Raw genomic sequence first — 21,606 nt, forward strand, 5'->3', positions numbered from 1 at the left:
CTCTGCCTTCAAACATGCCCACGTCTCTCCAATCCTAAAAAAACCCTCTCTTGACTCCACCTCACCTTCCAGTTATCGCCCTATCTCCCTCCTACCATGCCTTTCCAAACTCCTTAAACAAGTCGTCTACACGCGCTGCCTCGAATTCCTCAACACCAACTCTCTCCTCGACCCTCTCCAATCTGGCTTCCGTCCCCTACATTCCACAGAAACTGCCTTCTCAAAGGTCACCTGCTTGCCAAATCCAATGGCTCTTACTCTATCCTAATCCTCCTGGACAATCTCAGCTGCCTTCGACACTGTGGACCACACCCTTCTTCTCAATACGCTATCCAACCTTGGCTTCACAGACTCTATCCTCTCCCGGTTCTCCTCTTATCTCTCCAGCCGTTCATTCTCAGTCTCTTTTGCGGGCTCCTCCTCCCCTGCCCATCCCCTTACTGTAGGGGTTCCTCAAGGGTCAGTTCTTGGTCCCCTTCTCTTCTCTATCTACACTCACTCCCTTGGTGAACTCATTTGCTCCCACGGCTTCAACTATATCACCCCTACTCTGATGACACCCAAATCTACATCTCTGCCCCTGCTCTCTCTCCCTCCCTCCAGGCTCCTATCTCCTCCTGCCTTCAGGACATATCCATCTGGATGTCTGCCCGCCATCTAAAACTCAACATGTCCGAGACTGAACTCTTTATCTTCCCTCCCAAACTCTGCCCTCTCCCTGACTTTTCCATCACTGTTGACGGCACTACCATCCTTCCCGTCTCACAAGCCCGCAACTTTGGTGTCATCCTTGACTCTGCTCTCTCGTTCACCCCTCACATCCAATCCATCACCAAAACCTGCCAGTCTCACCTCCGCAACATCGCCAAGATCTGCCCTTTCCTCTCCATCCAAACCGCTACCCTGTTCGTTCAATCTCTCATCCTATCCCAACTGGATTACTGCATCAGCCTCCTCTCTGATCTCCCATCTTCGTGTCTCTCCCCACTTCAATCTATACTTCACGCTGCTGCCCAGACGCTCTGGGCATGTTACTCCCCTCCTCAAAAATCTCCAGTGGCTACCAATCAACCTACGTATCAGGCAAAAACTCCTCACCCTCGGCTTCAAGGCTCTCCATCACCTCGCCCCCTCCTACCTCACCTTCCTTCTCTCCTCTACAGCCCAGCCCACACCCTCCGCTCCTCTGCCACTAACCTCCTCACTGTGCCTCGTTCTCGCCTGTCCCGCTGTCGACCCCCGGCCCACATCCTTCCCCTGGCCTGGAATACCCTCCCTCCGCACATCCGCCAAGCTAGCTCTCTTCCTCCCTTCAAAGCCCTACTGAGAGCTCACCTCCTCCAGGAGGCCTTCCCAGACTGAGCCCCCTCCTTTCTCTCCCCCTCCTCCCCCTCCTCATCCCCGCACCTTATCTTCTTCCCCTCCCCACAGCACCTGTATATATGTATATATGTTTGTACACATTTATTATTCTATTTATTTTACCTGTACATATGTATTCTATTTATTTTATTTTGCTAATATGTTTTGTTTTGTTGTGTGTCTCCCCCATCTAGACTGTGAGCCTGCTGGTGGGTAGGGACCGTCTCTATATGTTGCCAACTTGTACTTTCCAAAAGCCTAGTACAGTGCTCTGCACAAAGTAAGCACTCAATAAATACGATTGAATGAATGAATGAATTTACTGATTGTCAACCATTGCGCAGTCATGGAGAGTTGAGATTACATTGTTGCAGAAAGAAATAACATTATTGGCCATGAGCTTTAGCTTCGAGACCCTGAAACACACCTATCCTTAGGACGGTAAATTAGGAGATGGAAAGGTACAATGAAAATGATGAAACAATTTTTGGAGTTTACTGCTATAGGGCTGCATTCATGATTTAGTAGCTGTAATGTTTCAGACCTATGCATTCACAATCTCTCTCCAGGAGCAGAAATGTCTTATTATTAATCAAAAGAGACTTATAGATCAGACTTAATAGCAGACTTCAGAACCACTCAATTTTTAGGATTTCAGAAGAGAAAGAAGCCTCATCAAATTTTAATTTCTTGACTCTCCCTCAAAACCCACTTCTGACCATGTAGAAATTAAGTAAATGGAAAAGCATAAATGCTTTTGGTGGCCTCTTTAGATCTGTCCTCTCGTCTCCTCTCCCCTGTCTCTTTTCCAGGTTTTTAAATGCAGATGGAAAGTTTAAAAATTGTTTAGGCACGGAAAAAAAATAAAGTAAATGCAAAGCACGATGGATTAGGTGTCAGGATAAAAGTACTGCTGCGGCTTCCCTGCTTACTGTGAGGCAAAAGCATGTATAGAGTTGTACAGGTACTTAAAAAGCTTTCAGCCGTGAAATGTAGAAGTGTTGGGGTCAGGGAGGGAGAACAGAAGTATAGAAGTTAGGACAGGGGAAGGAGAGGAGATTGGCCAGAGGGAAGGACTGGTGGAGGGGAGAGAGGACTATTAGAAAAAGGAGGATCAGTCGAGGTGAGGGAAGGCCCTGGTAAAGGAGAAGGAAGGATTGGGTGGAAGGTATGGGGGTGGGATTGGGCTGAAGGGAACCTGGCTGGGAGGAGGGAGGATGGGTTGAGGAGAGGGAGGACTTATTCACGGTGTGGGGAGCATCTGATGGAGAAAAGGGGGGAGCTGATGCAAGGGAGGGAAGACTGACCCAGGGGAGGGAGGACTGACAGATAGAGGAGAGGGAGGACTGTTAGGAGAGGGTGGACCCCAGGTGAGGAGGGGAGGACTGTTGAAGCACAGGGAGTAGATATCGAGGGGAGGGGGTGACAGATTGAAGGGAGGGAAGTACCTTGTGAAGCAGCATGGTGTAATGGATAGAGCACAGGCCTGGGAGTCGGAAGGTCATGGGTTCTAATTCTGGCTCCACCACTTGTCTACTGTGTGACCTTGGGCAAGTCGCTTCACTTCTCTGGGCCTCAGTTACTTCATCTGTAAAATGGAGATTGAGACTGTGAGCCCCACGTGGGGCAAAGGATTGTGCATAATCCGATTTGCTTGTATCTGCCCCAGTGCTTAGTACAGTGCCTGGCACATAGTGAGCTCTAGACAAATACCATCATTATTAAGGGGAAGGAGGACCGATTGACGGGAGGCAGGATTGCTAGGGGAAGCAGATTCATCGTAGGGAGGGAAAATATCAGGGAAGATATTCTTCTTCGACTGGAAGAAGTAGAGTTAGGGAAAGGATGACCAGAGGGAAGGGAGGGCAGATCGAAAGGAGGGAGGGCTGTTAGGGAAGGGGGGGTTCGAAGGGAGGGGAAACGTTTGGGGAAATGGAGCAGGGCCAGAGGGTCGGGGGGATGGGGAGGTGGGGGTGGTTTAGGGGAGGGTGAGAAGACTCACGAAGGTCTCTACCCACCTGACCCTCCGGACCAGGGCGGATCCATCCCTCCGGCCGCCGGACACCTGGTGGGTCAAGCCTCCGCCCCGAAACGACGATGGACAGGAGGATGGCCGGGAGGATGGCCGGGAGGATGGCCGGGAGGATGGATGGGAGGATGGATGGGAGGATGGTCGGGAGGATGGCCGGGAGGATGGCCGGGAGGATGGACGGGAGGATGACTGGGAGGATGGATGGGAGGATGAATGGGAGGATGACCGGGAAGATGGATGGGAGGAAGGAGGGGAGGATGGACAGCACCATCCCTGCTCTGCGCGGTTGCACGGAAAGGGATCCAAGGACGGGGCGCCCCCCCGCCCCCCCCAACCTCCAGCCTCCTCCTTCTCCCGGACCCCCAGCGCGCGCGCGGGGGCACACACACACACACACACACACACACACACACACACACACACACACACACAGCCTCCCCCCCCGCCCCGCCAAGTTGGCAGCCGTTGGGTGCCAGCTTCCCCCGCGGGTCCCGAGAAGGGCGGGGGGGTCCGGGGCTGGGCAGGGACCGGGAGGGTCGGGAAAGGGAGGAGCTGGAGGAGACACGGGGGCAGGGGCAGGGAAGAAGGGGAAAGGGAAGAAGTCCTCCTGGCTGCTGCCCAACGACTGGTGGCCTGTCCCCCTCCCCCTCCTCCTCTCCCCGCCCCCTCCTCTCCCCGCCCTCCCCGCCCTGGTCTCCGGGGCTCCCTCCCCTCCCCTCCCCTCCCCTTCCCCTCCGCTCCCCCCGGCTTTGGGCCCCGGGTGTTTCCCCGCCCCGTCCCTTCCCGTCCCCTCGGGCTGAGGGTCCGGGCGGGGAGGGCAGACGGCCCGGACCTTTCGTCCGGAGCGGCCGGAGGACGCCCGAGACCCTCGCTGCTGCTGCCGTTGCTGCTGTTGCTGCTGCTGTTGCTGGGGGACCCTCCTCTCCGGGACCCTCTCCAGGACCCCCCTCCCCAGGACCTCCCTCCAGGATCCCCTCTCCGGGACCCCCTTCCCCAGGACTCCTCCAGGACTCCCCTTCCCAAGACCCCCTTTCCAGGACCCCCTTTCCAGGACCCCCCCCCCCCCTTCCAGGACTCCAGGACGCGCCCCCCGAGCCCGCGATGGAGACGGCCGCCCTGCGCCTCCTGCAACTTTTCCTGATGCTCCTCGGCGGTGAGCGGGGCGGGCGGGGCCGGACCGGACCGGACCGGGGGGCGGGGGGCTGCCCACGGTCCAAGGGAGGAGAGATTCCCTATCCCGGAGACTTTCCCGCCAGATCTCGCAAGTTTCCCCGGAAAAGGTCCCCGGGGAGGCGAGGGGCGGGGGGACGGTGATGCGGGGCGGCCTTTGGAGTTGGGAATCCCGCATCCATGTAGCCGGGATGCGGGGCTCATCCCAGGGAAAGGAGCCCTCCCTTTCCTTGGATCAAATCCTTACTGAAACGCACCTCCTCCTAGAGGCCCTCCCAGACTAAGCCCCACTTTTCCTCCTCTCCCACTCCCTTCTGCATCGCCCTGACTTGCCCTCCTTTTGCTCTTCCCCCCCTTCCCCATCCCACACCGCATAATGTATAGATCTGGAATTCTATTTCTTTAGAGTGATGTCTGTTTATTTGCCTTGACGTCTGTCTCCCCCCGCCCCCCTCCGTAGACTGTGAATTCATTGTGGACAGGGATTGTCTCTATTGCTGTATTATACTTTCCCAAGCGCCTAGTACGGTGCTTTGCACACAGTTAGCGCTCAATAAATACGATGGAATGAGGGAGAGTCCCCGGGGCAGGAGGAGGATGAGGAGGAGGGATGCCCAGTGCCCAGGACCGGGCCATCCCTCAGTCTCAGGGGGCGAGGAGGGGAGGGGGCAGCCTCGACTGGTATCGACAGGACACTCCTCTGCATAGTAACAAAATAATAATAATAATAATAATAATGGTATTTGTCAAGCGCATGCTATGTGCCAAGCACTGTTCTAAGCACTGAGGTAGAAACGAGGTAATCATGTTGTCCCTCGTGGGGCTCAGTCTTAATCCCCATTTTTACAGATGAGGTAACTGAGGCACAGAGAAGTTAGGAGGCCTGCCCAAGGCCACACAGCACCGGTGGAGCCGGAATTAGAACCCACGTCCTCTGACTCCCAAGCCCGTGCTCCTTCTGCTTCTCCTCTCCCCACGCTCCCCGCGGACACCCACCTGGAGCAGCTGAGCTTAGGCCCCGAGAGATGGGGAACCAGAAATGGTGGTGGGGTCTGGGCCAGGAAAGACCCTCAGAGTGTCCTCATCCTTCCATCCAGGACTCCGTCTTCTCTGGGGTCAGTGGGCTGCACAGGAGGGAGAGCAGCAAAGTGCCTAGGGAAAAAGAAAAAAAATTCTGTTATTCCCGTTAGAGTCAATCCTTGTATTTATCAGAGCTCTGCGGAGACCCTCCTGGCCACTGAGGATGGGATGTAATGGGGGGTGGGTGGGAGGGTACAGCAGCACACCTGTTGTCCAGCCGGGAGAGCTGGGTCCAGCGCTCCAGACAGGCTGGACAGCCTTTCTTCTGAACCTTTGCCCCCTGGTCAGAGGTTGTCAGCACCCAGATCCTTTTGGGACCGTCCCAGCCAACGTTTCCAGAGAAGCCAGAAAGTTTTTTGGGAAGAGGGATAAGGCATAGGTAGATTGAAGAATCATTCCATGGTATTTCTTGAGCGCTGATTGTGTGCAGAGCACTGAGAGAGCACAATACTAAAACACGACCCCTGTCCACAAGGAGCTCACATTCTGGGATTTGGGTTTGTACCTCTTACTCACCCTCAGTCTCTCAACACTTATGTACAAATCGGTAATTTATTTTAATGTCTGTCTCCTCTAGACTGTAAACTCCTTGTGGACAGGGAACATCTCAATCAACTCTGTTATACTCTCTCAAACTCTTAGAACAGTGCTCTGCACACAGTAAGCTCTCAATAAATATCGCTGATGATTGATGCATCAATTGATTCTAGAGGGAAAAATAGAATCCCTGAAAAGTAATTTAGCCTTTCCTTGGGAATTTCCCCTTTCAAGAAGTTACTGAGTAATGGAGTTGCAGTGTGTTATAGTGGAAAGAACATGGGGTTGGGAGTCTGAGGACCTGGGTTCTAATCCTCGCTCTGCCAGTTGCCTGCTGTGTGACCTTGGGTATGGCACTTAACTTCTCTAGGCCTCAGTTTCTTCATCTGTAAAATGGGAATTCAATAGCTGTTCTCCCTCATACTTAGGCTGTGAGCCCTATGTGGGACAGGGACTGTATTTCAACTGATTAACTTTTATCTACCCCTGCACTTAAGGACAGTGCTGAGCTGAACAAATACAATATTTATAATGATAATAATAATAACTGATGAAGCAAGGGTTCTTGTTATTTTACTCTTTAATACAGCATTTGAATCTTTCCTGAAGTAAAGAAGTTCAAGTAAGAGGGCTTGGAGAGAGGCTAAGCACTGACTCATTTTCTAGGGATAGGGTCAGAAGTGAGGGTGGATTAATTGGCTCGTTGCTGATCCATCTTTCTTCATTGTACTTAATATTCTTGCCTGCCTTAAATTTGATTACAGAGATCTCTCAGGGAGGAAATAAGAATGATTTCGTTTGGACTCTCCAAAGTGAATCTGCACATGATTAGTTAAGTCTTTGTAAATGTGGAGGTTGATTTTATGACAAAAAAGGGTCAACTTCAGGTTATGGTTCTTGTTGAAACTTGGGGATAGCAAGGATTTATTTTTTCACAATTGCTGCATTAATATCTTACATGTGCTATTATGTAAGTACTCCACACACACACACACACACACACACACACACACACACACACTCCCTTTTCCTTTTTCCTTCAGTCTAATTATTTTAGTGTCTGTCTCCGGCACTAGTTTATAAGATCCTTAATGGGATAAATCAAATCTATTTACTCCCCTGTACTCTTTCAAGTGCTTATACAATGCTCTGCACAGAGAAGATGCTCAAAGAATACTACTGATGGATTGAATTCCTTGCAGTTTTAAGGAATGTAAGATTAAGTTTAGGATGTCCCATAGTTCTGGCTGCCTCCCAGTACGCAGGCTGTTACTTGAGAATAAGATGAATACACTTTCCAGGAAATAAAGACATATTTTTAAAGTTAGCGTAGAATATGTACATAATAGGGGTGAGGTAGGTAAAGGGGAGAGACTGAGGGACAGATGGAATAGAAGGAGAGCAGACCATTCTATAGAAACTTACTCAATGGGAGTGGTGTTTTGAGATAACTTTATGATGGGGCAGAATTTTGAAATCTCTGATTTCTCCTATATATTTTAATAAAGCAATTTAACCACTTGGCATGCTCAAGGGCTATACAAACCATATCACCCCTGTTCTTGAAACAGTTTTTGAATGACAGTGAGGTCTTTCAAACTGATCAAGATACATTCCAGGATCTAGCTGTCATCTCAAGTGAAAAATGTTCCCAGGGAAAGAATAAACTTCTCTGTCACTGTGTTTCTCTGTCTCTGACTGCCTCTCTACCCCGCTTTTTTCCTCTTTCTCTCTCCCCTTCTCTCCATGTCTCTCCCTCCCTGTTTCCCATCCTTCCAAAGTGCTTAGTACAGTGCTTTGCACACAGTAAGTGCTCAATAAATACAATTGAATGAATGAATGAACCCTTCAATATGTCTCTCCAACCTTTTGTCCTACCGCAGCTAATCTAACCACCTTTGGCAAGGTAGCTGAAACTGAAGGTTTTCCTGATCAAGAGCTTAGTACAGTGCTCTGCACACAGTAAGCACTCAATTAATACGAATGACTTCACAGTAGGTTTTTTCCTCCCATAAATGGGACCGAGAGAGAGAGAGAGAGAGAGAGAGAGAGAGAGAGAGAGAGAGAGTGTATGTGTTTTAAGTAATTGTTGAAAGGACACACTCATGAAGTCATGGTTTGGTTTTAAAAGATGAGTGTTTTTTGGCATGGATTCCTTTGCTTCTTGCTTTTGAAAACTCCCAAATTGTTTCTGTGACATGCCAAAGTTTGTAGTGTGAAATCTGATTCTGTGGTTGAGCTGTGACAAACCAAGATTTATCCTGGGTCTGAAATGGTGGTTTTAGTGTCAAGTAGCTATAGTTTGCACTGAAAGCATAGTTGTTTACCATTGCATGATTCCCTTAGGTTCAGACCATTTTCATCTGAACATTGGAACCAGACAGTCCCCTCTGTGTGAATTTATTTTTATTTCTTTGTGCCTGAATGTAAACTGCTTTTGCTTCTTCCTCCACTCCCCTTCTAAACTCCCACACCGTATTTGATCCAGGTTGAATCCATTGCTTGAGATCAAAGAAACACATATAAGTTTATTTTTGATGCCTATTTTCCTTTCTTTCAAGCTTCATCCAACAAAGAACAGTCCTATTTTTACTTAGTACCTCCGTAATCTGTTATTTTAACAAGTGACTAGAGTGACTCTGATACAGATTCTTGGTATATAAAGAAGATGAGTTCTTTACATTTACCCAATTGTGTTAGTATTTGTCTTATTTGAGGAAGACATATTTAGTCGTTTGCAGAGAACTATTTGCTTAGGTTTCTTATGCACTGGTTTTAGAATTGTAATTACCCACCTTAATTTGGAAACAACATTGAAAAAGTCATTTCCCTGAGTCTTTTTGGGTACAGTGCTCTAGACTTTAAGCTCGTCCTCTAGACTATAAACTCGCTGTGGGCAGGGAATGTGTCTGTTTATTGTTGTACTGTACTCTCCCGAGCGCTTAGTACAGTCCTCTGCATACAGGAAGGGCTCAATAAATACAACTGAATGAACTGAATGAGTAACCAAGTTTACTGATTGGGAGAGCAGGCGGGAGGAGAGTTGGGGAAGGGGATTGATTTTAAACCATACTGGTGACCCAAAGAGCTTATCACTCAGGATCTGAGGGTAGACATACTTATCCACAAACAATGCATCTAATTTTGAAAACTAACTCAGAGGACTAGCTCTCAGAGCTGCTCACTCTGCCGCTAAAGTGATGCTGGGGCTTGAAGGAACCTGCAGCTTTTCAGAAACCAATTAACCTAAGTACCTCATCAGCAGACCGCATTATAAGCATCCTTTCTGGGCGAGAAGCCGCAGGTTCACCTGGGGCCTCCATTAAAGTGAAGTACGTGGTTCATCTCCTTCTTGGCCTGGGCTTTGCGGAGGCTGCTTCGTCTGGATCCTTTTCAACTCAATGTACTTGAGCAGAGTGGAATCTCGTGCCTTAGGCGGGATCTTCCTGATGGTGGCAGCAGAAGGCATCCTAAATTCAAGTCAAAAAGGAGAAGAAAAACCCTGATACCATGCAATTTCTGTAGAGCTAAAACCCAAAGGAAAAAAACAAACAACAAAACTCTTCTTGCCCCAGCATGGCTCAGTGGAAAGAGCACGGGTTTGGGAGTCAGAGGTCATGGGTTTAAATCCCCACTCTGCCAATTGTCAGCTATGTGTCTTTGGGCAAGTCACTTAACTTCTCTGTGCCTCAGTTACCTCGTCTAAAATGGGGATTAAGACTGTGAGCCCCCCATGGGACAACCTAATCACCCTGTAACCTCCCCAGCACTTAGAGCAGTGCTTTGCACATAGTAATCGTTTAATAAATGCCATCATCATCATTATTATTATCTTTAGCTCAGAGAGATGTGTCATAGGCTATCTCCTGCATCCCACTTTAAATCCCAACCTGACAGGGATGCTAATTAGGAGGATAAAATAAGATGACTGATGTGAAAGCCCCGTGGTTAGAAGAGCACAGGCCTGGGAGTCAGAAGGTCATGGATTTTAATCCCGGCTCCACCATTTGTCTGCTGTATCAGCTTGGGGAAGTCCCTTGGCTTCTCTGGGCCTCAGTTACCTCATCTGTAAAATGGGGATTGAGACTGTGAGCCCCACGTGGGACAGGGACTGTATCCAACCCGATTTGCTTGTATCCAACCCAGCTCTTAGAAGAGCGCATGACACATAGTAAGCGCTTAACAAATACCATTATTATTATTAATAATAATTCAAAGGAGTTTATCCCTTTGTGATTTAGAGTTGGGGTATACATCACTAAAGGAATCAGATGTGACTAACTGCAGTAAACACCAGCCTAGCCCCTCTGAAAAGTGAAGGTGGATCTAGCTTATTCATAGGCCGGGGGGAAATCCTGGTGAGAGGGCAGCAGAAGAGCAATGCTCTTCTTAAGCGACCTACTTCAGTCCAAGACACGGCACTACCCAATGTAGAAAACCCGCTAACACACAGAGTCATGGTTCCTATCCCAGCCATTGGGGAAGTCACCACTGCTGCCAGAAACATGGGAAGCATCTATATTTATGGCATCTGGATTTGCATTTTGACACTAACACTTTTGTACATCTACAGACTGGGGCGAGCCTTACAAAATTCTCCCCTTGCCTACAAAGCCAGCAGTTACTCTCTAAGGAGGAGGCAAAGCCAAAGCAAATGGACACACACATGGTGTGCAAGATGATGTGCTCAGAGAGGCACTCAGTGCCGAGGTCCCCTGCCCCTCTGCTTTACATGCCCACCCTTCCCACTGCTCGGCTCGAAGGGGAAAAGAAGTGAGGAGAATAGAAATAATGTAGTGGATAGAACATTTGCCTGGGAGTCAGAAGGTCACTGGCTTCTAATCCCAGCTCCACCACTCGTCTGCTGGATGCCCTTGGGTAGATCACTTCATTTCTCTGAGCCTCAGTTACCTCATCTGTAAAATGGGGATTGAGACTGTGTCCACTGCAATTTGCTTGTATCCACCCCAGCACTTAGTACAGTGCCTGGCAAATAGTAAGTGCTTAACAAATGCCATAATGATTATGATTATTATTGTAAGAAAGTTTGCAGTCCTTGCAGTAATATGGGAGCCTTGAGGCATTCTGGAATTAAGTATTGGTTCATCTTTAGGCGGACATAACCTCATTGACTTGATGCCAAGCTGAGTACTTGGCAGTGTGGTCTAGTGGAAAGAGAATGAGCCTGGTAGTTAGAGGACTTGGGTTCTAATGCTGGCTCTGCCACCTACTTGCTGTGTGATCTTGGGCAAGTCACTTATATTCTCTGTGCCTCAGTTCACTTAGCAGCAAAATGAGGATTCAGTGCCTGTTCTCCCTCCTACTTAGGCTGTGATTCCCATATGGGACCTGATTATCTTGTATCTACCCCAGTGCTCGGCACATAGTAGGCATTTAACAAATGCTACAATTATTAATATTACTTTCACTCTCAGGACTTCAACTCTCAATACCCCAGGCAATATGGATTTCTGGCTGATGTTTCTCAGGAACTTTAGCTGAACTGGAATTGCTTTCCAGGTTATGAAGGAAAAGCCAAGAGAGGGTCTATGGTAGACATGTAGTGGATGCCTGAACTGACAGTTTATCATTTCTAAAAGTTTTTTTTAGGGTATTTGTTAAGTGCTTACTATATGCCAGGCATTGAACTAAGCTCTGGGGTAAATAATAATAATAATGATGGTGTTTGTTAAGTGCTTACTATGTGCGAAGCACTGTTCTAAGTGCTGGGGGGATACAAGGTGATCAGGTTGTCCCACGTGGGGCTCACAGTCTTAATCCCTATTTTACAGATGAGGTAACTGAGGCACAGAGAAGTTAAGTGACTTGCCCAAAGTCACACAGCTGACAATTGGCGGAGCCGGGATTTGAACCCATGACCTCTGACTCCAAAGCCCCTGCTCTTTCCACTGAGCCACTGCTGCTTCTCTAATAATAATGACAATGGTATTAGTTAAGTGCTTATTATGTACCAGGCACTTTACTAAGTGCTAATCAGGTTGGGCACAGTCCTTGTCCCTCAGGGGGTTCACAGTCTTAAATCCCATTTTTACAGAAGGGGTAACTGAGGTCCAGAGAAGTTAAGTGACTTGCCCAAGGATATACAGCAGCCAAGTGGCAGAGCTGGGAGTAGAGCCCAGGTCCTTGTGGCTCCCAGGCCTGTGGTCTATCCACTAGATTCATTCATTCATTCATTAAATCGTATTTATTGAGTGCTTACTGTGTGCAGAGCACTGCACTAAGCGCTTGGGAAGTACAAGTTGGCAACATATAGAGACGGTCCCTACCCAACAGTGGGCTCACAGTCTAGAAGGGAGAGACAGAGAACAAAACAAAACATATTAACAAAATAAAATAAATAGAATAAACATACAAATAAAATAAATAGAGTAATAAATACATACAAACATATATAAATATATAGAGGTGCTGTGGGGAAGGGAAGGAGGTAAGGCGGGGGGAATGGGGAAGGGGAGGAGGGGGAGAGGAAGGAGGGGGCTCAGTCTGGGAAGGCCTCCTGGAGGAGGTGAGCTCTCAGTAGGGCCTTGAAGGGAGGAAGAGAGCTAGCTTGGCAGATGTGCGGAGGGAGGGCATCTGCTTCTCCATAGTTCCTCATAGTACTGTGTTTATACAGAATTTCCAGTGTTAGGGAACACTGAAAATACTTTCCCTTCTGTTTCTTGTTCTTTTCATTTTCTTTCTTAGGAGAGCAGGGAAAAATTGTTACCACCCAAGGGTAAGCTGGCTAAACCAAATTATGGGATAGTCGAGTTGAGGTGGAGGCTTCACTTTCTTGTTCCTGGGGGCTTTCTAGAGAATAGAAAGAGGCTTGTTAGAGAGCACACCACTGAGAATTCCTTTGCTTGCTTAGCTTTTCATCACAATTGAATTCTCTTGCTCTGGTGGATTCGGTGAATGTAGATCAAGTTCTTTTTTGTACCTGTACAGATGTCATCATTTTTAGTTCCTGCGAGTGAGCCTCGCCCAGGGGGATAATTCAGCCTTTTATTTCCCTGTGCATCAGAGAATGAAATGACAGGACTGAAATAGAACTCAAAGGTCATCCAATATATCCCTCTGCCTTCAGGCAGGACACTCATCCCAGTCCAATGACACATTCTAGAGAAGGCATAGGCCTGGGAGTCAGAGGAACTGGGTTCTAACCCCGGTTCTACCACTTGTCTGCTCTGTGACCTTGGGCAAGTCACTTCACATCTCTAGGCCTCAGATAACCTCATCTGTGAAACGGGTATTAAGGCTGTGAGCACCATGTGGGACATGGACTGTGTCCAGTCTGAATATCTTGTATCTACTCTAGCACTCAGTTCAGTGCCTGACACATAGGAAGTGCTTAACGGATACCAATAAAAAAGAAAAGGCAATTTCACCACCTCCTTCCATCTCTCTCCTAAAGCCCAAACATCTTCATATCAGAAGCTCTCCCTTAGGGCTGGCCTAACTGATATCAAAGCTCAGTCACTCATTTTTTGTATACAAATCTTTCTTGTAAAACAGAAAAACCAGTTTTGGAAGTAGAAATACCTAGGAGAATAATCTTAAACTGCTTCAAGGTCACAAGCAGTCTTATTTAATGAAAGATCCTCAACCAAGTGAAAGCACAGTGCTGCTAGAGAGTTTTGGTTTTTACTAGTTTTGCAAAACCTTCACCCTATTTTTCAGTTTCACACAAAGATTTTTGACTGTGTTCCACCAAAATGGAAGGCAGTAAAAACAGAGATTTTTTGGGGTGGGAATTATGGCACTTTTTTGTACTGAAAATCTGTGTGGAGGGAAGTCTGTCTCCATGCCTAAATGATAGCCTGGAAACACAGAGGTCGGAGTTCTAAGTCAAGTTCTACCTCATATTTGCAGTCTGAACTTAGGGAAGCCCCAGGATTCTAAAATAAGGCAAACTCTACTACTCTGCCCTAGAGACCTCCGAGAAATAATGATAAATGTCCATAAAATACTCTGCAGATATAAATTCTTAACGATAATGGCAGTCGTGGCAAACTTCCACCCTTTCTCCCAAAGTGACGTATTGAAAATGTGTTAAATGAATCTGTGTAGTTTTCTCTAGCTCCAGGGCTTGTGTTTGCACAACCATCTGTATGAAATCTGTTGAAGGTCCGCTGAAGGTCCACTAAATAAGATGAAATCAACTGTGACTGACCGTACCACCCAGAGGAGAAAACCATATCTTTCTGAGCCAAAAATCAGACTCGCATTGGATCTCGTAATTGTTAAGGAGTTTGTTATCTTTTGGGAAAAACAGAGGCCCCGAGATGAGGAAACAGGCTGTTTAGGCCAGGGCAGAGCACAGAGTTGCTGATTGACAGCCAACCCCTTGAATGAGAAGAGGACAAAGGTTGAGCTCTCTGTTTCTCGAGATAATTGAGAATTTCACTTTTATTAATTTGGGGAATCCAGTCGATGGGAATCTGTCTTGGAATGGTCTCTGGCCTGGTGAGTGTGAGATGGATGAGTGCATGGCACACTATTGGAAGTGAGCAGGTCTACCAACTCTGTTGTATTATACTCTCTCAAGTGCTTACTTCAGTGCTCCGCACACAGTAAGTGCTCAGTAGCCACCAGTGACTGACTGATTGATTGGAAGATGCCGATGATGTACTGTTTTGGATTGGGAGTAAGGCAGAAAGGCAAGATGAAGAACTGACTGCATATGCTAAAACTAGCCTTGTTTTCACCAATATTTTACTAATATTCTCTCAAGATCCCCAAATCAAGGCCTCTGTTCTTGTTCAGGCTCACAGTCTTAATCCCCCTTTTATAGATGAGATAACTGAGGCCCAGAGATGTTAAGTGACTTGCCCAAGGTCACAGAGCAGACATGTGGCAGAGCCAGGATTTGAACCCATTTCTTCAGACTACCAGGCCTGTGCCTTCTCTGTATTGTGTCGATGGACCAGGATGGGTTAGGAGTATCCAGCCTGGAGGCAGAGGGATGCATTGGATGACCTTTTAGTTCTATATCCATCCTATCATTTCATTCTGTGATGTACAGGGAAATGAAAGGTTGAAATATCCCCTTGGGCCCAGGGAGATCACTGGCAAGAACTAAGAACTTGTAAAAACTCTGCTGCTGACCAGGGGGAGGGAATCTATAATTCAGAGTCGTCATTACCACCGGAGGAGTTGGTTGCGTTTGGTTGAGGGCAGGATTTTCCTCAATTCTCTTCTCCTGAGCCATGAAAATCAGAGGCTTAACTTCTCTCCCACTTTACTGTAAGTACTATGATCGTGTTTATCATATTGTACTCTTCCAAGTGCTTGGTACAGTGCTCTGCAGATAGGAAATACTTAGTTGATAGTATTCACTGATCGATCAATTCTCTCAGATGAAAGATGCCATTTCTGGAAGCCAACGTGTTTCTCTGAAGGATGGATACTAGAAGCAAATGCGGATTCCATGGTTGTATATGTCTGTAGAAGTCGGGTTTTCCTTTTCTTGAGCATACTGGAGAGCTCACCCACACAGTCTCTGCTGTTGATTCAGAGGAGTTTTATGAACCAAGGGCTGTGTAAGGGTTGAATAATTTACCATTTTGTCCTGGTTCAGGGCTGAGCCCTCTTACATGCCTTCCCAGCTAACATCATTTGTTAAGTTATTAACCACTGTCAGAGTTAAGTCAAGATAAAGTATTGGCTTAGGGTGTGAAGCCTTAATGATTGTCATGGGAGAATTGTGCTCTCGGCTTTTACTATCCCTTATTAGAATTCAAATTGAGCTTTGTCAGCAAGAATATCCAGAACCAGGTAGCAGAATCTAGACTGTAAGCTCCCTTTTAGACTGTAAACTCACTTTGGGAGTTGGCAGACCTGTTCCCTGACCATAATGAGCATCATACAGCTTCCCAACATGTTTGTGTTTAGCCCAGCTTCTTAAAAAGAGAAGCCACGGCCCCCATAAATGAAAGAGAGGTGACAAAATCAAGTTTCCATGGAGGGGGGTCAGAGGGGGAAGAAAGCCCGTTCCATGTTTTTCAACATATGAGGGGAAAGAATGCTAATGGGCTCTTTTGCAGAAAGCTGGTGATTGATTGTCCAGTGAGCAAAAGAGATTGGATGTGGGGTCTGAACTCCCTCTGGGAGTTTCCACTGGCTCAGTTCTGGGGCACAGGGACAAGGAAGAAATGGGGTGAGAAGCGCTGTCTGGACCAGGATTTGGGGGCAGGGGGGGAGGGCATGGAGGCCTTTAAAATGGAGAAACTGTGTGGCCAATTTCCTAGAGCACGGGCCTGGGAGTCAAAAGGACCAGGGTTCTAACTCCAGCTCTGCCGCTTATCTGTTGTGTGACCTTGGGCAAGTCAATTCACCTCTCTGTGCTTTGGTTTCCTCATCTGTAAAATGGGGATTCAGTACTGGTTCTGTGGGACTCATCCCAAGCATCTAGTACAGCGCTCTGCATACAGTAAGTGCTCAATAAATACCGCTGATTGACTGATTGTCAGGAACTATGTCTGACCTGATTTTTTTGTACCTACTCCGTGTTTGACATATAGCAAACAGATTGTCTTGCCTTGTGCCGTCAAGTCGTTTTTGACCCATAGCGACCCTACGGACACATCACTCCCAGAACGCCCCACCTCCACCTGCAATCATTCTGGTAGTGAATCCATAGAGTTTTCTTGGTAAAAATATGGAAGTGGTTTACCATTGTCTCCTTCCTTGCAGTAAACTTGAGTCTCCACCCTCGACTCTCTCCCAATGCCGCTGCTGCCCAGCACTGGTGAGTTTTGACTTGTAACAGATTGCCTTCCATTAGCTAGCCATTGCCCAAGCTAGGAATGGAGTGAATATGCCTCTGCCTGACTCTCCCTCCAGTAGTCAAGACTGGTAGGGAACTGGGAATTCTCCAGATGCGACCCTGAGAGGGGGAGTAAACAAATACCACATAGTGAACAAACAGTAAACAAATACCACAATATTTTTAGTGTCAACACATCACAATGGAAATGAAGCTCAGTGGTTTCTATAAACCACAGGCCCACATTACAGAGCTCAACAAGAGGGTTTATTCATTGGCTTTTCTTTCCTCTCCCTTGCTACACTGCAGTTTTGAGATACTTCTGCTGGCATCGTTTTTAAACCTACAGAGGGGAGCTGAGAACTTGACAGCTACTGGGAAACCTGCTGCCATATGTTTTTTTGGCAATCCACCAGCCAAGTAAGGTGCATTACAGCAAGAGGAGAAGGATGGAAACGCGGGAGCTTATTGGATCAATGCTAATTTTATTGTCAGAAGTGGGAGGGAAGCCAGGACGGAATGGTATCAAGTAAAAACCAGTCATTTCCAAAACTTTAATTTTGTTAAAGGGGAGTTGGTAGTTGCTTGTGTATAGCCCAGTTTTCCCTGTTGGCCAAGGCAGCTCTGTCTAGTAGGAGCAGGTCTGGATTGGGTGGCGTCAGTGATACTTACTGAGCACTTGCTGTTGGCAGAGCACTGTTCTAAGGGCTTGGGAGAGTACAATAAAGTGGGTAGACATGATCCCTGCCCTTGAGGAGCTTATGGTCTAGATGGGAAGACAGGCATTCAAATTAATTACAGGCAGGGGAAGCAATTGAGTATAAAGAAGCAGCATGGCTTAGTGGAAAGACCATGGGTCTGGGAGTCGGAGGACCTCGGTTCTAATCCTGGTTCTACCACCTTTCAAAGCCCTACTGAGAGCTGACCTCCTCCAGGAGGCCTTCCCAGACTGAGCCCCCTCCTTCCTATCCCCCTCCTCCCCCTCCCCATCTCCCCACCTTACCTCCTTCCCCTCCTCACAGCACCTGTATATATGTATATATGTTTGTACATATTTATTACTCTATTTATTTATTTTACTTGTACATATTTATTCTATTTATTTTATTTTATTAATATGTTTTGTTTTGTTGTCTGTCTCCCCCTTCTAGACTGTGAGCCCGCTGTTGGGTAGGGACCATCTCTATACGTTGCCAACTTGTACTTCCCAAGCACTTAGTACAGTGCTCTGCACACAGTAAGCGCTCAATAAATATGATTGAATGAATGAATGAATGAATGAATGAAGCACTCAATCACCTGGTACAGTAAGCGCTCAATAAATACGACTGAATGAGTGAATGAATGAATGAACGAATGAATGAATGAAGCACTCATTCACCTGGCCCCTCCTACCTCACCTCACTACTCTCCTACTACAACCCAACCCGCACACTTTGCTCTTCTAATGCTGACCTTATCACTGTGCCTCATTCTTGACTATCTGTGCTAATCTTCTCACTGTGCCTCAATCTTGACTATCTCATCTCTGACCTCTCGCTCACTTTCTGCCTCTGGCCTGCAATGCCCTCTCTCCTCATATTTGACAGACAATTACTCTCCCAGCCTTCGAAGCCTTATTGAAGGCACATCTCCTCCAAGAAGAGGACTTCCCTGACTGAGCCCTCTTTTCCTTTTCTTCAACTCCCTTCTAGATCTCCCTGACTTACTCTCTTTATTCCTCCGGGCTCCCAGCCCCACAGCACTTATGTACATATCTGTTATTTTTTTATTTATGTTAAGGTCTGTCTCCCTCCTAGACTGTAAGTTCACTGTGGGCAGGGAATGTGTCTATTTATTGTTATATTGTACTCTTCCAAACATTACAAAGTAAGCGCTCAATAAATACGATTCACTGGCCGACCAACGTGTCTGCTCTGGGACCCGGGTCAAGTTGCTTAACTTTTCCTTGCTTCAGTTAACCTCATCTTTAAAATGGGGATTAAATCCTATTCCCTCCAACTTATACCGTGAGTCCCATGTGGGACAGGGAATGTGACCAACCGGGTTATCTTGTATCTACCCCACTACTTAGTCCAGGTCTTAGAACAGTGCTTTACACATAGTAAGCGCTTAATAAATGCCATTATTATTATTATTATTACAGTGCCTATACTGACAGCTTAACAAGCACCATTAAAAAACTAAAAGATTTGTGCATCTGTCCCTCATTTTCAGTGTCTGTTGGTGAGATCCTATCCTTTCAAGTGAGCATGGGGAAGAGACAGATATGTGACTAACATATCCTCCTGAATTGTTTGCACATCAGGCTAGATTCTTGCTGTGCTAATGAAAGAATCCTAGTAAGGGTTTTGTCACCATTTCCCAACTGGCCTCATGATGTTCCAAACCTTGCCCAAGGAGAGCAATCCCTCTCTCAGTCATTCAATCAGTACTATTTAGTGAATGCTTACTAAATGCTTACTACATGCACTGCACTGTACTAAGCACTTGGAACTGACTTGTATGCTCTTGAGCACTTAGTACAGTGTTCTGCTGATAGAAGAAGAAGCCACATGGTGTAGTGGATAGAGTCAGGAGGTCAAGATTTCTAATCCGTGCTCCACCACTTGTCTGCTGCATGACCTCGACTTCACTTCTCCGTGCCTCAGTTACCTCATCCGTAATAATAATAATGACGGTATTTGTTAAGCGCTTACTATGTGCAAAGCACTGTTCTAAGCACTGGGGGGATACAGGGTGATTAGGTTGTCCCACGTGGGGCTCACAGTCTTAGTCCCCATTTTCCAGATGAGGTAACTGAGGCAGAGAGAAGTTACGTGACTTGCCCAAAGTCACACAGCAGACAAGTGGCAGAGCTGGGATTCAAACCCATGACCTCAGACTCCCAAGCCCGTACTCTTTCCACGGAGCCACGCTGCTGTAAAATGGGGATCGAGACTATAAGCCCCATGTGGGACAGGGATGTTGTCCAATCCGATTTACTTGTATTCATCCCAGCGCTTAGTAGAGTGCCTGGCAGATAATAAGTGCTTAAGAATATCACAGTTATTATTATTATTATAGTAAGTGCTCAATAAATAGCATTGACTGACTTCTGCCCACCAGGCTGGTGCTGCAGTGGTATCTCCACTGTCCACAGCTCGATCCCCTTGTTTGAAGCTGCACTCCATCCTGTCTTTAGATCATTTATTCTGCCCTCCAGGCTCAAGGGCATCCCCCTCCTGTTCACCAGCTGGTAGGGGGCTGAGTCTCCTGCTGTCTTGATCAGAGGGTCTGTGGGGCTGGAAGCATCGCATCAATGCTGGTGAGCTGAATGCATTCTGGGTCCTCCCTGTTGGCCATCTTGTTCTGCTACTTGACCTTGAGTTAGTTGTTTTTTTTTAATGCCATTTGTTAAGCACTTACTATGTGCCAGGCACTGTGCTAAGTGCTGGGGTGGATACAAGCTAATCAGGTTGAGCACAGTCCCTGTCCCACACGAGGCTCACAGTCTTAATCCCCATTTTCCAGATGAAGTAACTGAGTCCCAGAGAAGTGAAGTGATTTGCCCCAGGTCACACAGCAGACAAGTGGCAGAGTTGGGATTAGAACCCAGGTCCTTCTGCTTCCCAGGCCCATGCTCTATCCACTAGGTGTTGGGTAGGAATGAGGCTTGACGGGTGACTGCTTCTCTGATTCTCGTCTCTGCTTCTGTGTATGCAGTTCTTCTTGTTTCTCTGTGTCTCTGCTCTATTTCTTTGCCTCCCCCTGCCTGGCTCTTTTTTTCTCTTCCCTTCTTCCTGACTAGCTTTCTTTAACCTGGCCTCTTCTCTCTCTACAACCCCTCCTTCGTGATCTGTTTTCTAGCCAGGACTGTTACGCCAAACTCCAGATTGAGGCTGGGCAGGAAGCCAGCCAGTCCAGTGGGTTAGGCAGTGAGAGCAGGAAGGGGAAGATTCAGGAGATGGGAAAATTGCATATATCAAAATTATCTTTGAGAGCCATCTGAGGATAGTCATAATAATTGTGGTATTTTTTAAGCGCTTGCTATGTTTCAAGCACCGTTCTAAGCACTGGGATAGATACAAGAAAATCAGGTTGGACATGATCCCTGTCCCACATGGGGCTCACACTCTTAATCTCCATTTTACAGATGAGGTAACTGAGGCTCAGAGAAGTTAAGTGACTTACCCAAGGTCACACAGCAGATAAATGGCAGAGCCGGGATTAGAACCCACCATCCTCTGATTCCAAAGCCGTGCTCTTGCCACTAGGCCATGCGGCACCTTGAAATCACTTGTAATTACTGACCCATGGGCTTCGACTCAGAAATACCATGATATTGGATCTGTTGGTTGAGCGTTCAGTTGATTGGGCACACCTGATGATGTAGTGCAGAACTGCAGACTTATTTGCATTTTAAAAGTGGCATAATTTGAGTGACGTGGAATTACGTACACCTAGCAAAACTGTTAAAATATTATTTCCAGGTTTATCGTCACCTGGATTCTTCACACTAAAGACAGGGAACATTTTCACTTAAGCATTTATCACCTCTTTAAATGCTCTCCATTTGCAATAAAAGTTTCATTTGGATTTTTTCTTATGGTTAAATAAGGAAACGATTTTTCATGTTACAAACTTTGGTTATGCCACTGCATATACCGAGAACACA

At 47.0% G+C, this 21,606-nt stretch overlaps 1 protein-coding gene across 1 annotated transcript in view; it reads left to right on the forward strand.

Moving 5' to 3' along the window:
• Nucleotides 1-4,464: 4,464 nt before the first annotated feature.
• Nucleotides 4,465-21,606, forward strand: part of RAMP3 (receptor activity modifying protein 3) — a 78,605-nt gene continuing 61,463 nt past the window's right edge. The window contains exon 1 of the mRNA XM_038760375.1: nucleotides 4,465-4,547. Coding sequence (XP_038616303.1) covers nucleotides 4,496-4,547 — 52 coding nt within the window. The 5' untranslated portion in view covers nucleotides 4,465-4,495. The remainder of the gene's footprint in view (nucleotides 4,548-21,606) is intronic.

The sequence above is a fragment of the Tachyglossus aculeatus genome, chromosome 18 (assembly GCF_015852505.1).
Source record: "Tachyglossus aculeatus isolate mTacAcu1 chromosome 18, mTacAcu1.pri, whole genome shotgun sequence".
Classification (NCBI taxonomy): Eukaryota; Metazoa; Chordata; class Mammalia; order Monotremata; family Tachyglossidae; genus Tachyglossus; species Tachyglossus aculeatus.